Source organism: Doryrhamphus excisus, chromosome 18, assembly GCF_030265055.1.
Source record: "Doryrhamphus excisus isolate RoL2022-K1 chromosome 18, RoL_Dexc_1.0, whole genome shotgun sequence".
NCBI classification, from domain to species: Eukaryota; Metazoa; Chordata; class Actinopteri; order Syngnathiformes; family Syngnathidae; genus Doryrhamphus; species Doryrhamphus excisus.
The window spans coordinates 3,915,634-3,935,703 of NC_080483.1; the positions used below are offsets into that span (position 1 = coordinate 3,915,634).

The following is a 20,070-nucleotide window of genomic DNA, read 5'->3' on the forward strand; positions in this document are numbered from 1 at the left end:
ACATAGACATGTTCCACAGGAAAAAAATAACTTTATTAATACACTTATATAATGTATATCAACATTTATCAACAAAATATGTACAAACAGCAATCATCTTTCATGTAGGTCCCAAAATATAAAATCTTAAGTACCTCTCTCTATAGAAAACTAGTTTTCTGTGGTCAAACTTACATTCACTTCTCTTCCCCCCTCCCCCCTTGACTCATGGCGCTCTGGGATTCATGCGCACTAACAGAGAACATCTGAGTAAAAAGTAAAAAGGCAACAGCAAGAACAAACGCCAGGTTTGACTTGAGCGGAAACAGATGTTGTGAGTATGCAGACCAGGTCCAGCACAGTGCTACAGTATGTACACACGCACACATTGTCTCTCACCCCCCCCCCCCCCCCCCCCAAGCTCAGCAGACAAGAGTGCATGGACAAGGTATCAAAAATAGAAATGTACAAGAAGTTTATCCACAGTAATTACATTAGAATCCATCTCACCTCGTGAATGGTTGACTTTTCATTCGGTATGGTCAAAGTGTCAGACCTCTGAAGTGATGATGATCATCATCATCATCATGGTGGTGTGAACCAACAATAGGCAACAAACTTTGGGTGGAGTCTTATTTCTAACATTTGGTGTAATGTTTTCTAGTACAAAAAAATGGCATGTCTTATCACAAAAGCTACAAGTGAAATGCGTCAGTGTCATTTTTTTCTCAACAGCAGCATCTGAAACGCCTTTCTTTACATTCAACCAAGTGTGCGTGTGTTTGTGTGTGTGTGTGTGTGTGTGTGTGTACGTGCAGGGCAAGTCCATTTGCACAAAACATTCAACCATTTGGACACTACTCTTCCTCCAACCCTCTTTCTCTTGTCATACAAATGACACCTACTACATTCCAGGATGAGGAGCAAAGTAGCAAAATGACTTGATGGACTGCAGGACGTTCTCAGGACGTTCTCAGTCATTCTCATCTCAGTCTTTGGTTTCCATGTTGAGGGGTGGCACCTGCTTCAATGCCTGAAGGAGGGCTGGGGAGTCCATGGGCGTCTGGGATACTGCAGGAGCCGGAGAGCCTCCTCTGGGAGACATGACCAGCGGAGGTGGAGGCGGCCTCTCGCTGGGGACGGCCGTGGTAGAGCCCCCCATGCCGGCGTACAGCATGGGCATGGTTCCTGGGTACCAGCATTTCTCCAGCATCGGTAGGTAGGCAGCGGCAGAGGGCGGAATGAGGTAGAAGGGCATGCAGAGGGGGTGTGGGGGTGGTGTTGGATGGTTGGGTGAGACGCTCATGTAGCTCCCGTAGCCACTAGATGAGGAGGAGGCTGACGATTCAGCACCTGAGAGCAGCTCATCCTCAGATGATTCCGCCCGGGCCCGTTTGTGCCTCGGCTCATCGTCTTCCCGCTTGACACCAGAGCTCTGCCTCTCGGCCATGCTCCTCTTCATCAGCTTGCCCTCCTGGCTGTAGTAGTCGGGGCGCCTCTGAGGGGCGCTGCACTCGTTCTTCTCCAGCTCGCCACCGTAGCCGCTGTCTGTATCAGTGTCGCTGCCGCTTTGCTCGCTACTCGGAGGCGCATGCGCTCGCTGGATGACAGGCACTCTCCCGTAGCCCTCACTGGGTTTCGGTGGCAAGCTGGTGGGCACCTCCTTGTGGGGTTGGTGCTGGCTGTAAGTGGGGATTTCTTCGGGTGGAGGGCTGATGGGGGAACGGGGTCGCTTTGGACTTTGTTGGAGCACATCAGTGGCCAGCTTATGAAGGTGGTTGATGACGTGAGATGGCGTGAAGTTGACATCGCGCTCGCGACTGGCCAGATACTGGAGAATCTCCTTAGCACACATGTGGAAGCCAGAACGGAACATCTCCTCAGACTTGTCCTGGCTAACCAAAGGTTGCTCTGTGAACACAGCAAGAAGCCGTGTTTTTAGTTTTTTCAATGACTACTTGTATAGTACTTTACATTTGTCATGATCAGGGGCAGGGGAATAGAAATGCAGCCTGAGACAGAAGGTCCACGTGTTCGAGTACCCGCGCTGCAATGTGGTATAATCCGCTTTGTCCTTGATCACCCGAGCAGTCAACATACTCTACTCACCAATATGCATGCCGCTCTGCAGGGCGAGGATCTTCTGCTGCTGTTGCTCCAGTAGAGTACTGAGCGTCTTCACGTGCTTGAGCGTGAGCTCCAAAACCACAGCCTTCTCTAGATGGCCCAGCGTCTGCAGGACGAAAAAGATGCTTGGTGTTAGATAACAGTCTGGTGGAGTGGAGTTTGCATGGGACACGATGCGCAGTTTAGTTCTGAAGGTACATTCTTCCTTCTGCTGACGCACCACCCCTGTAATATTAGCGTCTATCCACCAGATGGCGCGCTAAAACAGTGAATCCTACAAGTGGACGCATGAAAGAACAAACCAGCAAAAATCAAACACAAAATAAAAACACTTACGGTAAGTTTGAGGTGTTCCGGTAGCAGATCCTTCAACTGAGCGATGCACTCGTTTATCCTGTCACGTCTTTTCTTCTCGATGAGCCTGTGAGGCAGCTTGTAAGTCTCCTGCGGGAACGGCAGGAATGTTATGTCACAGCGGGAATTGGGTCAAACGCCAGACCAGCTTCCCCTTTATATGAATCATTTCCGCCATTAAAATAAAACAAAGAGGTACACACCTTGCTCTCCTCGCCTCGTTTCATTCCCCGCCTGGGTTTGTAGGCATATATGGGAAAGTCCATGCTGCAGGAATAGGAGAATTAGGAGGAAAAATCACGTTTTCTATATTTCATTCGGTGGAGTAACTTACCCGTGCATGTCTGTTAGATCACCTTGATGTTTCGACATCGGAGGAGGTTGCGCGCTCGGAATTCGCTCCATTATCTTTTGTTGCGTGAAGGGCAAAAAAACTCAAAACAAAATCCGGCTAAAGTTACGTGGCAAGTTTATCCCTATACAAAAATATACCGGTCAAGCTTTCTCATTCAGTGTGACATGTTTTCCCCCAGCTTTAGAGGTGATCCAGGAGCAAAGGGATCCGCCGGAGGACTAAAGTCTCTGCAGTCTGTCCGCTCAGCCTGACCCAGCTCTGTCACATGAGGCTCACGTGTCAAGCGGCGCTGTCTTCTCCCAGCAAAATCCCGCCCACTCACCTCGAAGAAGGCGCTTGAGTGGGCGGTAAATTGTCACGTCAGAGACAAGGGGCGGGGTGGAGCCGATCCCGTGTACCACCATGCTGAAGTGTGTGGAAACAAGGTAGGGAGAGCCACCGCGCAGGAAACGTGCTTGGAGGCGAATCCCGTACACCGTACACGGTGTCTTACACGCCTTTATCCACACCTAGTAGACAAACACTTCATGGTATTTCAAAAATGAAATAAAAATAAATACAAAATTCATTTTTGAAAGTTCTTTTTCTAATTTATATAGTAATAAATATTAGCAAGCTGATCATCGTCGTCGTCGTTAAATGAAAAAAATCCAAGTTCCCTTTTGCACCCGATTCCACGTCCCCGTGCGGGCACGTGCACCCGTACGTGGATGTTTGTTGTCATGAGGCGGCGCGTGCTGGCTGTCACGTTGGTCTCCTCATGGTACGCTCTCGCGCCCACATACACACGGAGGACACCTGCTGAGCCTGCCTGACTGGGCACACACACGCACACACACACACACACACACACACACACGCACTCTGAGAAAGCAAGGGGCCATCATGTGCATACACATGGAGAAAAAGTATACATTGTATTGTAAAACTTTACATTAGGTACACCTGAAACAAGAACCTCATCACCAGTTTTATCTTTGCAAAGATGACAATGCTCATTTGACAAATTGTGTTTATTATACACCAAAACATGTGCGTGTAGTTTGCAGTGGTGTTCTCTGCACCACTGGCACGTGTGGGAGTAGGGGGTTGAAGCACCTGCCCCTTATGCAGCTGATGCCCAAAGCTCCTGCACCTCTAAAGGTCTCTGCAGGCCCTGCAGCACCGAAACGAAATAGGTAACATTTTAGGAAGCGCAGCGCAGTTGTGCACAAGTGCATTATGCCTTTATTATTATTTTGACTATTTTTGTAAACATTTTTCATTTATTTTACATAAAAAATAATATTTTAACTTTAGGCTTCAAAAATTGAAATTGAGATTAAAATAAGAAGCCTATATAAGTATGTAAATTATTGTTTGTATTTTTTTTAATGATTTGGGGGCTTTTCTATCGTACTACATATGTCACGATTGGGCTTCACCCACTCGTGACAGCGCTTAGTTTCCTTCTTTTCCTGGTTCATGCAATTATTTTGTATTCACTTCCTCTGTTGCGCTGTCCTGTTTTCCGTTGCCTTCAATTATCTCCCGCACCTGTTTCCCATTTTCTGTGACGTGTATTTAGTTCAGGTGCCGCTCTTTTGGTTGTTGGGTGATTGTCGTTTTTAGTGTGGACGTGCTAGTGCGTTGTGCTGCTGCATTGCATCTCCAATAAATACATTTTTACCTGCAATTCGGTCCTCATCTCTGCATCCTGGGGTCGATACACTACGTGACCATGCCGGAACGCGACAACATAAGAACATAAAAAGCCCAGTTGGTAACAGCTTTGAACACTACAGATTTTAATTTCCTAATGAATGAATGAAGTCTAAAGAGAACAAAACAGTCTAAACTCCCCAACCTTTAATTTTTCTCAATCAGCTTGAGTTCTCATCAAAATGGTATGGTATGTTGATATGTTTTAGACGTGTATGACATTGAGTAGTAAAGAGCAGATGTTAAATTTAATCTTCTCCTTCCCCTATATCTGGTAGCTCACTGACACAGTATTTCACATTTCGACATTTGTTACTTCCATATTTTTCCATTTCCTGTATGAAAGGATGGAAGGGAAAATTAAGAAGTAAATAGGAGTTAAAATAACGACAGTTAACCTTGTGCAGTATTAAGGGAATGAATACAATTAGAAAAATAATAAATTGGGAATAAAATGTTAATAATAGGAATACATTTTCATTAATAAAACATTCAACAAAACATTGAGGATGTTGACTTCAAAGGACGTTGACTTTGTGGGTTATGTCCTTAATTTCCTTGTCGTTGACGTGACGTAATCTTCATTACTTTGTCCAGTTCTTGGATGTCTTTGACAAGGACTCCGGCTTCCTATGCTTTTCCATTTAACTTGATGTAGATTTTGCAGTTGGCCCTGCTTTCTTAAATGGTGGTGTCAGCATTACGGTTTATCAGAAGCTCATGGATGGAGACGTTTGTTTCTTTAAGCTTACTTCTCTGCCTCAACAATGCTACCTTGTTTTTTCTGCTGTTAAACAATTACATTGTTCATGCGTGTTGCATCCATTATGCACATCATTTGCAATATGTGATCCAAGTCACCATTTTGTGTCTTTAGAGCTTCCACTTTTCCTTTGAGCCCAAATTTGTCTTCCAAGTGATGCATTTTCATTCTTCAAATCCTTAATGTTTCATTTCCCCGTCTTCATGTATCATTCGACATTAGAATGATAGAAACAGAATCAGCAGCCCCTTTTCTTGGTATTACTAACGTTGGTAATCAACATTGTAAATTTTTTACGAGTTGGTTTCTCATATTAGACGGTATACAAGCTAGTGGTGTCAATAAACAGATCTTTATAGCCGAGATCCGTGGCCAGGAAGATGCTAAAGCTACTTACCATTGAGAGACATCTTGAAGTAACCTCTTTTCTTGAGAAACTTCGGGATCCAACACATATGGCTGTATGTTAAAAGTGGACATTTTAAAAAGATAAATCATTTATTATCAACTATCAATACCGTTTATCGACTCCTATAAAGGTAGCGGCACAAGCCGGAAGTCTTTCTATGCACTCGGCAGTGTGACCAACCACAGCAGAGTGGGCGTGCCTAAAGGCGGACCAATGGTGGAATTGATTAAAACAGATAGGAACCACCAAATCCAAAGAAATACAGCTGAATAGGTGCACATTCTGGAAGAACTACAATGCTTTCTGTGCTGGTTATTGTGTACTGTGTATTTTTCAAGATGGCGGCGTCCTGTCCGGCTGCGGCTGCTTTGGCTCCTGGTAACACAGACACTTTATCAACAATTTCACCACAGAGATCAGTGTTTTCAGCATCAAATGTCCAGCGGAACAGTGCAAGAATAGTATACAACAGGCAGGCTATCCTTATTCTGAGAAAAAACAGCAATTTGAAGCCCGTAAACTTTGAAAGCCTTGATCTGCTATGCCAGTTAGAAATAACAGATCACAGTACAGACGGCCCGTGGAGATATCGAAGGCGATGCGAGAGGAAGCAGAAGCGGGGCTGTCGTGGTGGACCTACAGCTAAGCTAAAAGCAAACCCGTTCCGACTGTCACTTCCATCAGTTTTGCTTGCCAACGTACGCTCCCTGGAAAACAAATTAGACTACCTGAAATTGGACTTAAGCACCAAACGTGAGACAAGAAACTGCTGCATCCTCATCCTCCCGAGACATGGCTCAACTCAACTGTCCCGGATTCTGCCATTAGCCTGGACGTGCTCACAACATTCAGGTCCGACAGGAGCCATGCGCTCATGCGGGGTGGGGGGTTTGCATTTACACTAATAACAGCTGGTGTAACAACACTACCCTGGTCTCCAGTCACTGCTGTGTGGACATTGAATTTATGATCGTGAGATGCAGACCTGTCTACCTACCCCGAGAATTCCCCAGCGTCACCATTATTGCTGTCTACTTCCACTTGATGCTAACTGTACGCAAGCCCTGAATGTACTCTACCTTGCCATCAGGGACATGCAATCCACACACCCGGACAGCGTGTTTATTGTTGCTGGAGACTTTAACCAGGCCAACATGAAGACGGTGCTTCCAAATTTTTACCAGCATGTGGATTTTGCTACCAGAGGAGAGAATACATTGGACTTGGTTTACACAAACATCAAGAAAGCACTCAAAGCAGTCCCCCGCCCCCACCTTGGCTCCTCAGACCATCTCTCTGTTATGCTAATTCCTGCATACCAGACCCTGCTCACCAGAGGAAAGCCTGCTGTGAAGAAGGTGAGGGTGTGGCCAGAGGGAGCTATGTCTGCACTGCAAGACTGTTTTGAGTGCACCGAATGGGACATATTCAGAGAGGGTGCAGCAGAAAACCTGCATCTGTAACAGGCTACATATAGTGGTGCATGGAGAAGGTTACAGTCACCAAGACGCATCACACAGGCCAACCAGAAACCTTGGATGGTGCATGAAAGACTGAGGGAAAGCAATGTTGCGTTTAAATCTGGTGATGTGATGGCACTCAGATCAGCAAGGGCAAACCTGAACCGTGCCATCAGAGTAGCAAAGCGTGCCCACAGTCAGAAGATCCAAAGCTTCTTCCAGGACCCATGCAAGACCAGACAACTGTCGCAGGGTATCCAGGCTGTCGCTGGCTACAAAGCCACACCTGCACCCTGCCAGAATGACATAAGCTTCCTCAATGAGCTAAATAACTTCTTTGGAAGGTTCAAGGCTCTGAACAACAACCCTGCGAGGAAGGCTACCCCCCGACCCCGATGAACAGGCAGTCAAGTTGGATACCGCTGCAGTGTGGAGAGTCCTGAGGAAGGTCAACGTGCGGAAAGCTGCATGCCCCGATGCCATTCCAGGATGGGTGATCAAGGAATGTACAGACCAGCTGGCCCACGTGATATTCTGGGATATTAAACGTCCTTATAAAACATAAATAAATGCTTGAGATGATCCAAGTCTGCCTTCCCCTCAAGCTGATTATAAAAATGATAAAGTACATATTTTACAACTTAACAACTATAAATATGAACAATCACATATTTGTGTCACGATTCCCGCCCATCCACCCAAACACAAATATTGTTTTACTTTATTCAAATAAACAAAGAATGTACAATCCAGATACAAAAAAGTCTGGTGAAACAGCACACCAACTTCTCCCCACACATTCACTCTTTTGTGCATCTACAAAAAATATAGCTGTGCTACACCAAACAATCAGTGCTGTAGGAATAATGAATTCAAAGGGATTAAATACGTGCAAAAGTAAGATTAATAAATCGAACTAAACATTGCTACCATTTTTTTTGCTCATATTGCTAAAGAATGCATGACACAGTGAGGCAGTCACATGTCTTACTCCCTGCTACAGCTGTATTCTAATAGTCGGCTGTCAATGAAATCATATTCCAGTGTCCTGGAGGGAGTCATTCAATAACAATAAGTAAATAAGTATTTAGTTACGTACTGTAGCTTCCCCAATGAAAATATTGTAAAGTATTGCTGTACATGAACAAATGGTGTGTGCACATGAAATTGAACATCGAAGTGTGACCTGAATGTGCCGGTGCAACACGGAGAATACAAGCCCCCACGAAAGCAACAATTGGCTGAACACTTTGGCATTTGGTCAGCGTGGTGCAATGCCAAAAGGCTGAAATCAGTGTTTTTTTTTTTTATCTCCTAAAGCCAACATGGCTGACATCCCGGGTCCTGAGGCACTTGGTGGACACGACACAGACACAGACACACACGCACACGCGCTGCAGACAATGAGTAACGTGACTAACGTGCGCTTGACACGGTGAACGGTTACTCATTCCCTCCTTCATCTGAACCCACACTGAATGTTAACACATTTTAACATTCAACCTTGAGGAGAAGCTCAGGCAGGCTGCTGGGGGTTGATGTTCATGTGGGGGGGATGACCAAGAAGACCAATCCTCTGCTTCTGCTTCCTTTGCTCGGTCATCTGCACAAGAAAATCCAAAGAATGCGTTCATGACTTGCACGTGTGCTCTTTAAGGGACACATCAACGCCATCTGAGCATAAAATGTCATCACATCAGTCGGCGTCATTCGTCCGTTGTACCGTGACTCTGGTAGTAGGTTCTTAATAACAGCAGAGTACTCTTGTCATATACTAGAGGATCTTTGACTAGTGTTTCTGCAGCAGGTTCTTAAAACAGCAGAACAGCAGTAAATCATTAAAAGGGGAACTACACTTTTTTTCATTTTGTCCATCATTCACATACCCCTTCCGACATCTGACTGAAAGGCACCCCGTACTTCTGCACACTTTGACATTATATAAAAAATATGACGTGTCTCATTGTTCAACTGCACACAGACTACGAATCTAACAACAAGGAGAAGGTGAAAGGAAGAATAGAAAATACATGTATGTCTATGCAGTCTCGGACAAACTCATATACGTACATAGTCTCAATCTGTGTCACACATGTTGTGTTCAAGGACCGCCAAACAAAGTGGCTTCAACCCCCAAATAAGTGAGATTATTTGTGAAAGCATAAATTTACTTACATATGTAAAATTGGGGGCTTTCTAGTATAGAGTCTGTGAATCCATTCAACAAACAAATGCACCACGTGCTCTCATTGAGCACAAAATATAAACGACCAAAAAATGCACAACATCACATCAACATCACAACATCATTTGTTCATCTAACACACACGCAACAATGACAATGAACAATTTCACCTTTCTTCTGCACTGGACTACAAGCTGTGGCTGTTCATATGAGGTGTTGGAGCGCATTACGAAAATCTCTGTGTTTTTATTCACATACCCCCTATGGACATGCAAAAACACAGCAGGAAGAAAAACTGTCCCCTGGTACTCGGCTTCTACCATCATGGCTGACATCACACTCAGTGTTTCTGGCTGATCTTCCTGTCGGTCATTCCAAGCATCTGCTTGGTGGTTGCATGTGTCATAACGCTGATATTAATTCATGTGGCAGAGGATGTCAACCAATGATGAACCACAGCACTTTTGTCTTTCACTCATCAAATGCTGACTAGAAAGAATTAGCATTTTCTATTCATCATAAAGCAACTGGTGTTTTCAGTTGCTTTTAATCTGTTGACAATATGTATTTATGAATGGCAATGATGTTCCAGACAATTCCAATGTTGATCACAGGTTTCATTTCTTCCTACCTGCTCCTTGAGCTCGGTCAGTTGTCCAGACAGGTTGGCCACCAGCCTCATGGTGGACTCCAACTTCTCTTGCAGGCCCCTGATTTCATTCTGCTCGCCCTCCGCATCGCTGCTCACCAGAGACATGGCACGCATCCTTGGAAACCAATCCAGGTTGTGCTCCTGCGAATACCATAAGCAAGAAAATGTGCCACAGCGAAGTGCGTCCAATCAAAGGCGATTTCAAGAATTGACAATCATGTGTCGATGATTGCAGTTGCAGTTTCCAGGCTTGCAGAGATGTACTGCATCACCAACAGCCTCATACTTATTTGATTTGTTGGCTTTATTTACCTTCTTGTTGCGTCATCTATCACATTACGCATGTCTGTCAGATGATTAACATTCTTACACTGGCCTTGAACCAACCCACACGCATTGGACACATTGGACCAATCTCCATGCATTGGACGTTGACAAGTGCATTTGCATTTGCATGAAATGCATGCAGAATGTAGCATGGACAAAACATGGCCACCTTGGATTGTTACGTGTGTTTAGTGGGAGTGTCTTCCTGATCTGTGTTTACCTTGATCATCTCCGCCACATAGCTCTCCGGGCCGGTGTATTCTGTTGAATCTTTGACTTTCACCAAGACAATGAAGAACAGGTAATGCCACATGTTGTGCTCTTCTTTAATGTGCTCCTCAAACGTCACCGTCTTGTTGTCAAACTTATCCCGCTCCAGTCCTGGAGGATGGACACCAACGTCAGTGCATGTGCACAAAGGGCGGCCATATTGGGCATCTGATGAGTTTAAAAGGCTTAAAGCACTAGTATGACTCGATGTGGTCCAACAAATCCAGCATAAAGCATGCCCATTACATCGCAGGCGGAGTGTAGCATCTGAGGTGTAGGGCGTCTATAGTCACTCTTTGCTGGACAAAAACTCACAAACTTGTGGAGAAGAACTGTCGGCTCTGTTTATTCAACAGTCGCCTTGACATGACGCCATCCATTAACGTGCAAAATTTTGCCTTGATTTGTGTACATTTTCCCGTATGATATGGTGCGCGTCTTGCCATGTTATTAATACCGGCATGAATTCAACTGTGTTCTTAGTGTATCTAGATCATAACATGTCCTTGTTTATACATGAAAACAGTCAGCTCTGTCGCCCGCCAATGGCATCATCAGCGGGTGACTGTAGTTCTTAGCTCGCTAACACCACAAGTCTCACTAATGTTAACACAAAACACATTTTTATAGTTTTACACGCAGAATACAATGCACTGAAATGAGGAATAAATTCACGTTTTAGGTCACTTTTACTTTCACTGAAATAGAGATCATTGCCAATCTCCATTTCAGTTTATTAATTGGTGACTCTAAATTATCCTTGGTATGAGTGTGGGTGGGAAAGGTTGTTTGTCTATATGTGCCCTGTGACTGGCTAGCAACCAGTCCAGGGTGTACCCCACCTCTCGCTCAAAGACAGCTGGGTTAGGCTCCAGCATAGAAAATGGATAGATGAACACGTGGCAGAGAGATCAACATGGACACCACCTTCCTGATTCCTGAAGTTATTTCTTGAATTAACAAGGATGTTTTGTGATTAACACTAACCAGAAAATGTACACACAATTCTGGCATACATTTTCAACATTTTCATACTGAAAAACAAGCAAACGTGTTGCATTTACATTAGATTTCATGGAATATCTTTAATGTGTAAAATGTAGCAAAGTGGCCCTCGCCCCGCATCCTTCACTTTTCTGTATGTAGGCCGCGGGGGAACGGTTTGGACCTCCCCTACCTTACAAGGACACTGTCCCACTCATGACCCCTAATCCATGTCACATTATTTGGTGGACTTTGGAATGTCCCTCTTGGCTTGGGATGTTTGATTTGTTCCCATGTGTGTTTCGGAGTAAACATGTCCACATAAATAGAATTATCAGTGATTCTTGAGAAGGCTGACTCATGAGTGCTTCCTGCCACCACCTCCCTATTTGATGTCTGTCTCACACACACACTTTCTCCCACTTGCTTGGATTTCACACCATATGTTCCAGCAATCGGATGTACTTTATACTAAAAGAAGTTGTGTAGGTAGAGTGCATGTGTGCATGCATGTTGGGTCAGTGGTAAGCATATGGAATGAGAACAGTCTTATGTCACTCAGGCAGCCAAGGGCTCTGACTCACTCATGTTAAATAAGGCCAGGCCACGAGGGCAGCTGCCGTCTCTATGGTTTGATGGTTTCCACAGGAACCGCCAGGAAAGAGGAGACCAAGGGAGTTCACAGCTACACACTCAAGCGCCTCTCACATACCCTCTTTTTGGAAGACATCCATCCCTCTCCCAATCTCCCAGTGTGGCGGTACTGACTGAGTGGCGTTGAGAACCCCCATGAGCAGGGTTCTTATTTTTCCTTCACAATATACTGTACAATTTGTGCAAAACATATTGTCAGTTGTGGGGTTATATATAAGTGCTTGCAGTTTCATAATATGGATTTGAATGTTGCCAGCCCATGCTTCCTGTCACAGTTGCGTCCTCCTCTTGCCTCATTACTTCTACCAAGGATGGAGGTTATTTTATTATCACACTTAATTCAGATCATCAAACAAATGGAAATATCAGTCAATGACAAACCTGAACACGAAATGCAATTTTTAAATGAAAAGTTTTATTAGGGGAGAAAAAAAATCCAAACTGTGTGAAAAAGGCCTGCAGTTCTTTGGCTGTTGTTGTGGGGTCTTTTGTGACCTCTAAGATTAATTGATGCTGCGCAATTGGGTTTGTGTTGGTTGGCTGGCCACTTCTGGGAAGGTTCACCACTGTTCCGTGTTTTTGTCATTTGGGTAATGGCTCTCACTGTGGTTTGCTGGAGTCCTTTATATATGGCTTTATAACCTTTTCCACACTGATAAAATCTCAGTTACATTGTTTATGGGAGGGGGGAACAGGAGAGGCAATCACTTTTTCACAGTGGGCCATGTAGGTTTGAATTTTCTTCCTCCATTAATATTAAAAGGTTTCATTTAAAAAAAAAAATGCATTTTGTGTTCAGTTGTGTTGTCAGACTAATATTGACAAATGCAAGAATATAAGAAATCAGGATGGGGCAGACATAATGTTAAAGTTAAACAAACACCTGTAATCAGTCAGTAATTAGATAAGACCTTATTCTACTGTTGTTTCATTACATCCGGAGGAATTTCAGAACCCTTTTTTAGCTATCAAGATCTAAGATCACTAGACCTGCCGTCCCCCCCCTCGGTATACGCCGGGAGGCTTCAAGGGGAGGTGCAGCAGTTTTTTTCATTTAATTATTTAGTCTGGGTTTATCAAAAAGGACTCTGAGTGAGATGATGAGCCATTCACTCATTGCCTAACATTTCTTTAATTCTTGGCTGAGGTCTGGCTCATCTTTCTTCCAGATGTCTTACCGCAGATAAAGCAGGTGGTCTTCAGGACCTCTTCCTTCTTTTGTTTCTCACTCCTCAGGTCGGCAAAGGTATCAATGATGACACCAAAGATGAGGTTGAGGACAATAATGATGACCATGAAGAAGAAGAGCAGGTCATATATGACCCTGGCTGCAAACAAAGGCTCCTTCCGGTTGGAAGAACAAAAACAAGTGTTATGTTAATGTTAAATCTTATCCAGATGGCTTTTTTCCAACTTTTGACCCAAAAGTCCAATCATAAGCAAAACAGTGGACAGTGATGACATTGACCTGATTTGTGATGAGCGCTGAAGCACAAGGGCTAAGATGTAATCAGCCAGATGTTGCAGGTCATCTCTAAAGACCTGCGCTGACAGACTATGATTGGCCAAATGGTTCTCCCATGTTTACTGTACCTGCTGACCCCCGCCTGTATGATCGATGGCCACAACATGAGGTACACTTAGTTTCACTCATTCTCATTCAAATAAATGTGAAGTTGTACTTGAACCATTTGGGGGAAAGGCTGACATTTTTTGTTACCGACACAATAAGACTTGAATGTCACATTTTAATCAGATTTTTTAATCTTGTTAAAAATGTTAATCCTATTAATCAGTTTTCAAATTAACCATGATGACATACAGTTTGCAACTATATATGAATTATGCTATTATTAACTGACACAAAATATTTTAACACAATTTAATAAATATTAAATGTTATTTTAATATTTTAATATATTTTTATTATATTATATATATTTATATTTTATATATATATTTATTATATTATATTTTAATGAGATATTGCTTTTAGTAGTTTTTTCTGCCGGTCATGATAAATATGCAGCTCTTGTAGTCAATGTACTTGATGTGCCTGATAATGCAGTTTTAAGCAGTATTTATGGCTGTATTGTATTACAGTACGTGAAGTAGGTACTGGTGTCCTCTTTTCAGCATAAATTCAGAGGAAGTTTGTCTTGTGGTTTAAATTGCACAGCTGCAGGGAAACATGGCAAAACACCCCTCTACACTTTTGAAGCCAGAACTATGTCAGAGCTTGGTGGTTTTAGAGTGAGCTCACATGACACACACACACTAAACACACTAATCACACACCTCTTTGGAAGGCTTGCGTAGAACATCACCGACGCCCCCTCCGCTCCTCAAGCCGTGACTCAGGACAGTGACGATACACATTAACAGAGAGTCACACGTCCGTTCCATGTCGCTGTCCTGTGCTTCGTCATTGTCAATGTCTGAGGAAGCACAAAGGATAATAGCATAATGATGATAAAAAGGAATAAATAATGAATGAGTAAGCTAAGAGCAACTTTTTATGTTGTTTAAAGCCAGCATTTTTAAAGTGTTGCATAGTAAGCCTCCCTCAAAACTGCTACTACACAAACGAGGACCTCCAGTAATGAGGGATACCCCCTGTAGCATCTCCAAATAGGCAGCTGCTGTTTGACGCCCCTGCACAATCCGACACCCCATCAAAAAAAGCAGCCAGATACTGACGGTGGTCCCTCCACATGTGTAAAACATCTCAGGTGGGATGTTCTTGTCACATCAGTAACGTCAAGGTTACATTTTTCTTTTATGCCAAATTACAATTTTGTGACGTTGAAGGACACAAGGCTTTTGAAGACGTTTTCTGTCCCAAAAACCCTTCTCTAGCAGATGCCGTCTGATGGTTATTAGACTGCACTCAGCGCTGGTAACAACCTTCATTTGGGCCGTCCATGATCACATGTCTTGACGGAGGGCCTGTAACAGTTTTTGGGTCTATCACTTGACTGTTTTGTTCCATAACCCTCAGAATATTTAAAGACGTTTCAAATGTCTGTCTTACTGCATCCAAACTCAGCAGCAACTGTGTGCTGTAAGAGGCATTGCTTTTGCATCTTAATAATCCCACTACGATAAAACATGAATCGATCATGGCAGTGTGAATACCTGACACAATATCACATTCAATCTACATTTTTATTAAGATTTTGCTTAAGTGTGAGGTCTTAATCTTTCGATCAGCTGACAAACGGCCTATTTCACTTGAATGCTTCTTGCAATAAATTGCCTCCTCAAAACACGATTTTTTTTTTATCTCACTCACTTTCTTGCACTCACTTGCATTTTGAAGCTCTACTTACAACCTCCTTAAGCGCCATCATTGCCAAATGTAAATTCTTGCAATTTCTCAGCTGGTCTTAACATTTTGATCAGGAGTGTTATGTAATTTTGGCAGCAGCTGCCCCTGCACCATAACTGGCGGACACCTCCTCCATAACTTTCGTGACAGAGTTAATAAGCATTTCATGTGTCCATGTACAGTGAAGGCAGCAAGTCAAAACAGAAAGTATTTTCCTGTGGCTGGAATGTGCAAATCAAATGTCATGCCTTTATCTATGTTGATAAAGTTTACGGGTCAAGAACTTGAATGTGAGCACTATCGTACAGTATGGACGCAAAGACTATCGGCGTGTGACTGGTTACTTGTACTTGTATCCACTTCAAACTGTGTGACGATCTGGTTATATGCTCAATTGATGTCATTTTGATTGACACCTCTTCTCACAACCGAGGATCCCACTTTTGCAGAGGCATCCGTGACACATGAGTCACTGAGGTCAAGTGTGAGTCCTCTGGGCCAAAAGGCATGTGAGAGTGGATGGAGTCATAAGAAGGGTCACTAAGTGTATCTTGACACAACACACACAAACTATTTTTCTCTTTTCTATTTTCTTTACTTACAATAACTCACATTTCACAAAAACAGTATTATTTATCAAATATTTGGTTACGGAACCAAATGTCCATTCTCCTCTGTACAACAAGTTACACATTAAAAGTGAGGGACAGGAAGTGTGCCCTGCATGATGTGTATTTATTTGTAAATTAATATTGTGGTAACTTGGTTTTCATTCTTAATTCATTCCAAAAGATTCAACTAAAACCAAAGCTAAGTTTCCCTGAGGAAATACTGTTAAGCCTCGGTTTTCAGCAAAAGGTTTTGCTAAAATTTTGTTTAGGTTTAGTGCATTTGCCCTGTACTATATCATTTTGCAGAACAGAATAACTCACCATGGGGTCAAAGAAAGTTGCGAGTGCCAGTAATTTGATCAAGAAGGTGAGAAAATTCAACCTCACGTCTACAGCAAGTCTGCATCAACAGTACGTTCCATCCATTCCTCATTTGTAATTATGTAGCATTGTTTTCTGCATGTAAAATTATTATTATTCTCTAAATTTTTTAGTAATATTTCTGGGTGTCTGCAACAGATTACATAACTTACATTATTTGCAATGGAAAAAATTGCCTCGATTTGCACATAGGGTGCTTTGGTCCCTCCATTCTGCGGAACGACACAGCAGAAAGCAAACGGAAAGGTTACAGTAAATATTGTACAAACTGGAAAATCGAGGTTCAGTGTAGTTCTGCCTGTAGCCAGCAGGAGTCCTGGCTAGCGCTCAACCATCATAAAAGACTCAAGGTAGTTACTAGCTAGCAGTTTGCCTTTATTCATATTCCGTTATCCAAATTCCTCAACCCAAGGAAGGAACCAAACCGTGGCAGTAATGCTAATGGTTGTGTGTAAGAAATCAGCAGATACTGAGAGCACCTAACACTTTAGCACCTCCCAAAATCCTGGTTTTGTCAAGCATTAAAAGTTGTAATGCCTTTTGTTCTCTGGTCCTTTCTTAAGCATCGTTCTCTCCTTTATGTCAAATGTTATTCAAATCTACAAGTCTAAAACCCAGGAAGGTACTGCTGCACCCCTACCCCTTTGACTTACCCTTGCCATTGCAACAAGTGTTACCTTCAAGCGTGCTCGCTGCTGTGCAGTTTTCATCAACTCCTGCCCGACACATTCTCTGAGATAAAAACTCGCTGGCTATGCTGGCTCCGTTTTCTGCACAGAAGACAGAACAGGGTGCCTTTGAATGAACGTCTTTGGCAAAAACGTCGCCGACAAAAACCAACAACCCAGACTGACTTAAAGTTGCATTCGGAATGCGGTCCACTTCCAGGATGAAGTCGTCTTTGAAGAAAATGTAGCCGACGATGGAGAACAAGTAGACCAGAATGAGGGCCAGCACAGCGGTCAGAACAATGGAGCGGCCGTTGCGTGTCACGCTTTTGATGACATTCAGCAAAGTCTCCTCTCGGTACACCAGGTCAAATAGCTACAAAGCAAAAGTTATAAAATGCTAACGGTTGTATGCAAGAAATATGTCAGAACATGAAATAACATCAGCAGGTACCGATGGCACCTGACACTTTAGAACGCCCCACAATCATGGTTTGTCAAGTGCTTAAGGTTGTAGTGCCTTTTGTTCTGTGTTTTTGGGATGTTGCTTTTTCAGTACTTTCAATATTCACTCGGGACTAACCACCAAATAAGCAAACATCTGGCCTGACAATTAGATATATCATCAAATGATAGAAAGTCATGGTCTGTAGCCGCTCTTTTGCACACGGTTCTACTCCCAAACCCAAAAGGTTGTGCCTGCCTGTCTTCATTCCTTCAAAGGTTAGGTGAGTCAGCGCTTATCGTGAAATGTATGGAAAAGCTGAGATTCCCGCATGCACTGATGTGAAGTCTGTGTGTTTGGCTCACCAGCAGACTGTAGAAGAAGACGTGGACAAATACCCCCAGGCTGCAGATGAGCAGGTAGATGAAGTGGTAGAGGAACTCAAAGTCCATCACCATGGCTTTGTAGCCACGGCTGAAAGTGCCACGGTTTCCCAAGAAACTTATTAGGAAGATTATTTTATTACACACCTACAAGACAGAAACAGAGTCTGTTAAAATAACAAATCAAACAACAATCATCATTTATAGATGCACAGCTATTTTAGCAGGGAAGCAACACAAGGCAGCAATTAACACATAAGAACCCAGACCCACTTGTGCATTAAGGAAAACGATGGGGGATATAGCATGGGTTATGTTGCTATGTCGTGTTATATGTTATGTTGGTATGTTGGTATGTTAGGTTAGGTTAATTTTATTGTACATTTTTAATTGTTGTTAAAATTGTAACATTTTAAATTGTCCATCGGTATGAATGTGAGTGTGAATGGTTGTTTGCCTATATGTGCCCTGTGATTGGCTGGCCACCAGTCCAGGGTGTACCCTGCCTCTCATCCGAAGACAGCTGGGATAGGCTCCAGCATGCCCACGACCCTTGTGAGGATAAACCGTAGAAAATGGATGGATATTATTATCACTTCTAATTTTAGATCTCCAATGCAAGAGAATTATGCAGTTCTGCAAGACTTCAAACAGCAAACAAAATAATAAGTGTGTGTTCTGTGTGTGTGTGTGTATAGTGAGTAAAAGGGGTTGTGTCCCACTCTCTGGGGTCCAGTGACGCACTTCACACCTCATAACATCGCCAGGCGCTACAAGCCAGGACTGCAGGACGACGGGCGACACCGCAGGCTGATGACTTTGCCAAATGGGCATGAGTGCCAGTTGAAAGGAGATCATGGAATAGTGTATGTTTAAGCCTTTCTTGCTGGAAAAATACTGTATATATTTATATATATGGTATATATGACTTGTTTATTTGCCACTGTGCAAACACCATGACAAGGAATGTACTATGTCTATGCTGTACAGGGTCATCGGGGGCTTTGCTTTCACACCTACTGCATACATCTACACATTTGTGCACTGTAAGAGAATGTTGTAGTACCAAGAGACCATGAAGAGGCTGAGGGGCACCATAAGAAATCACAGAAAGGCCCAGAACCACCCAACCACTGTGCTTGCCTTATTAAAATAAGCTGTGAAATCAATGGAAACTAAAGCGGATCTCAACACTCAGGGCAGCTAACCAATAACGAAATAATGGAAGCAGACCACTCACGTTAAAAGCGCCGAGAAGGAAGAGGGTGGGCTCCAGGCCGACTGAGAAGATGAGACGGAGGATGGTGGCGATGACGAGGGCTCGGACACTAAGAGACTGGGGCATGATGATCACGATAACGAGCGCTGCCAATACTGCTATCCACAGCAGAGCAGACAGGTGGGAGTCCAGCGTACCTGTTGGTGATTCATGGTTTAAGACACGGGGTCGCCACTACGGCTGTAAGGCTACATGTTGTCTAATTTTATCTTACATTATCGTTGAAGCATGGATTACCCTCCTTGTCCCTCGCCTGTCTTTTATAGTAAACACTTCAAATGAATTCCATGTGACCATGGCAATGTAGTTTGGTGCTTCAAACTTTTGCCACTCAACAGCCGAATGCAATGAAGGGCCTTTCCACCTCACAGGCGTTAAGCAGGACTTTGAACCCAACAGCAGTCGCTTACATAACAAGTCATTGACATACATTTTGTGTAAGCGGGCTGGAGCGTGCGTGCTGAGTGACAGCCACGTCGCTACATAAAACCTTGGCATTGACATGTGACTTGGACCAAAAACTCTCAACACTGTTGCACCCAACCGGATGCTCTGTAATCGACCCCATCATGATGTTTCCTTTATTATATCAATATATGACTGCTGAAAGGGTTGGTATTAGATGAAAAAGAGCAGAACTTGAAAGGATTAAAACTGTAAAAAAAACAAGTGGTCAAGAAACCTTTCCTCTCTCACTTGCCTTCTCCCCACACCCCCTCCCAGCCCTTGTAGAGATCATATGACAGGTGCCA

At 43.4% G+C, this 20,070-nt stretch overlaps 2 protein-coding genes across 10 annotated transcripts in view; both read right to left on the reverse strand.

Moving 5' to 3' along the window:
* Positions 1-11: 11 nt before the first annotated feature.
* On the reverse strand, positions 12-3,122 carry LOC131106079 (class E basic helix-loop-helix protein 40-like). The gene is made up of 5 exons (XM_058054814.1): positions 2,795-3,122; positions 2,664-2,727; positions 2,443-2,550; positions 2,089-2,212; positions 12-1,890 (listed from the first exon to the last, which is right to left on the reverse strand). Exons 1-5 carry the CDS (start codon positions 2,863-2,865, stop codon positions 968-970), a joined length of 1,290 nt encoding a protein of 429 aa, XP_057910797.1. The 5' UTR covers positions 2,866-3,122; the 3' UTR covers positions 12-967.
* Positions 3,123-7,857: 4,735 nt separating this feature from the next.
* LOC131106077 (inositol 1,4,5-trisphosphate receptor type 1) overlaps positions 7,858-20,070 on the reverse strand; it is a 101,206-nt gene continuing 88,993 nt past the window's right edge. For 8 of the 9 annotated variants that reach the window (XM_058054812.1, XM_058054804.1, XM_058054811.1 and 5 more), the window contains 9 exons: positions 19,280-19,455; positions 18,022-18,186; positions 17,398-17,587; positions 17,221-17,313; positions 14,519-14,658; positions 13,399-13,564; positions 10,533-10,693; positions 9,965-10,126; positions 7,858-8,751 (listed from right to left, as the gene is read on the reverse strand). In XM_058054812.1, coding sequence (XP_057910795.1) covers positions 8,665-8,751; positions 9,965-10,126; positions 10,533-10,693; positions 13,399-13,564; positions 14,519-14,658; positions 17,221-17,313; positions 17,398-17,587; positions 18,022-18,186; positions 19,280-19,455 — 1,340 coding nt within the window. In that variant the 3' untranslated portion in view covers positions 7,858-8,664. The remainder of the gene's footprint in view (positions 8,752-9,964; positions 10,127-10,532; positions 10,694-13,398; positions 13,565-14,518; positions 14,659-17,220; positions 17,314-17,397; positions 17,588-18,021; positions 18,187-19,279; positions 19,456-20,070) is intronic. The other variant, XR_009120047.1, reaches the window with a different exon arrangement.

Coding starts and splice junctions, on each gene's coding strand:
- LOC131106079 (XM_058054814.1), bottom strand. CDS start 2,865: ATGGAGCGAATTCCGAGCGCGCAACCTCCTCCGATGTCGAAACATCAA. Junction 2,551..2,663: donor AACGAGGCGAGGAGAGCAAG/GTGTGTACCTCT, acceptor CCGTTCCCGCAG/GAGACTTACAAGCTGCCTCA. Junction 1,891..2,088: donor GCAGAGCGGCATGCATATTG/GTGAGTAGAGTA, acceptor CTGTGTTCACAG/AGCAACCTTTGGTTAGCCAG.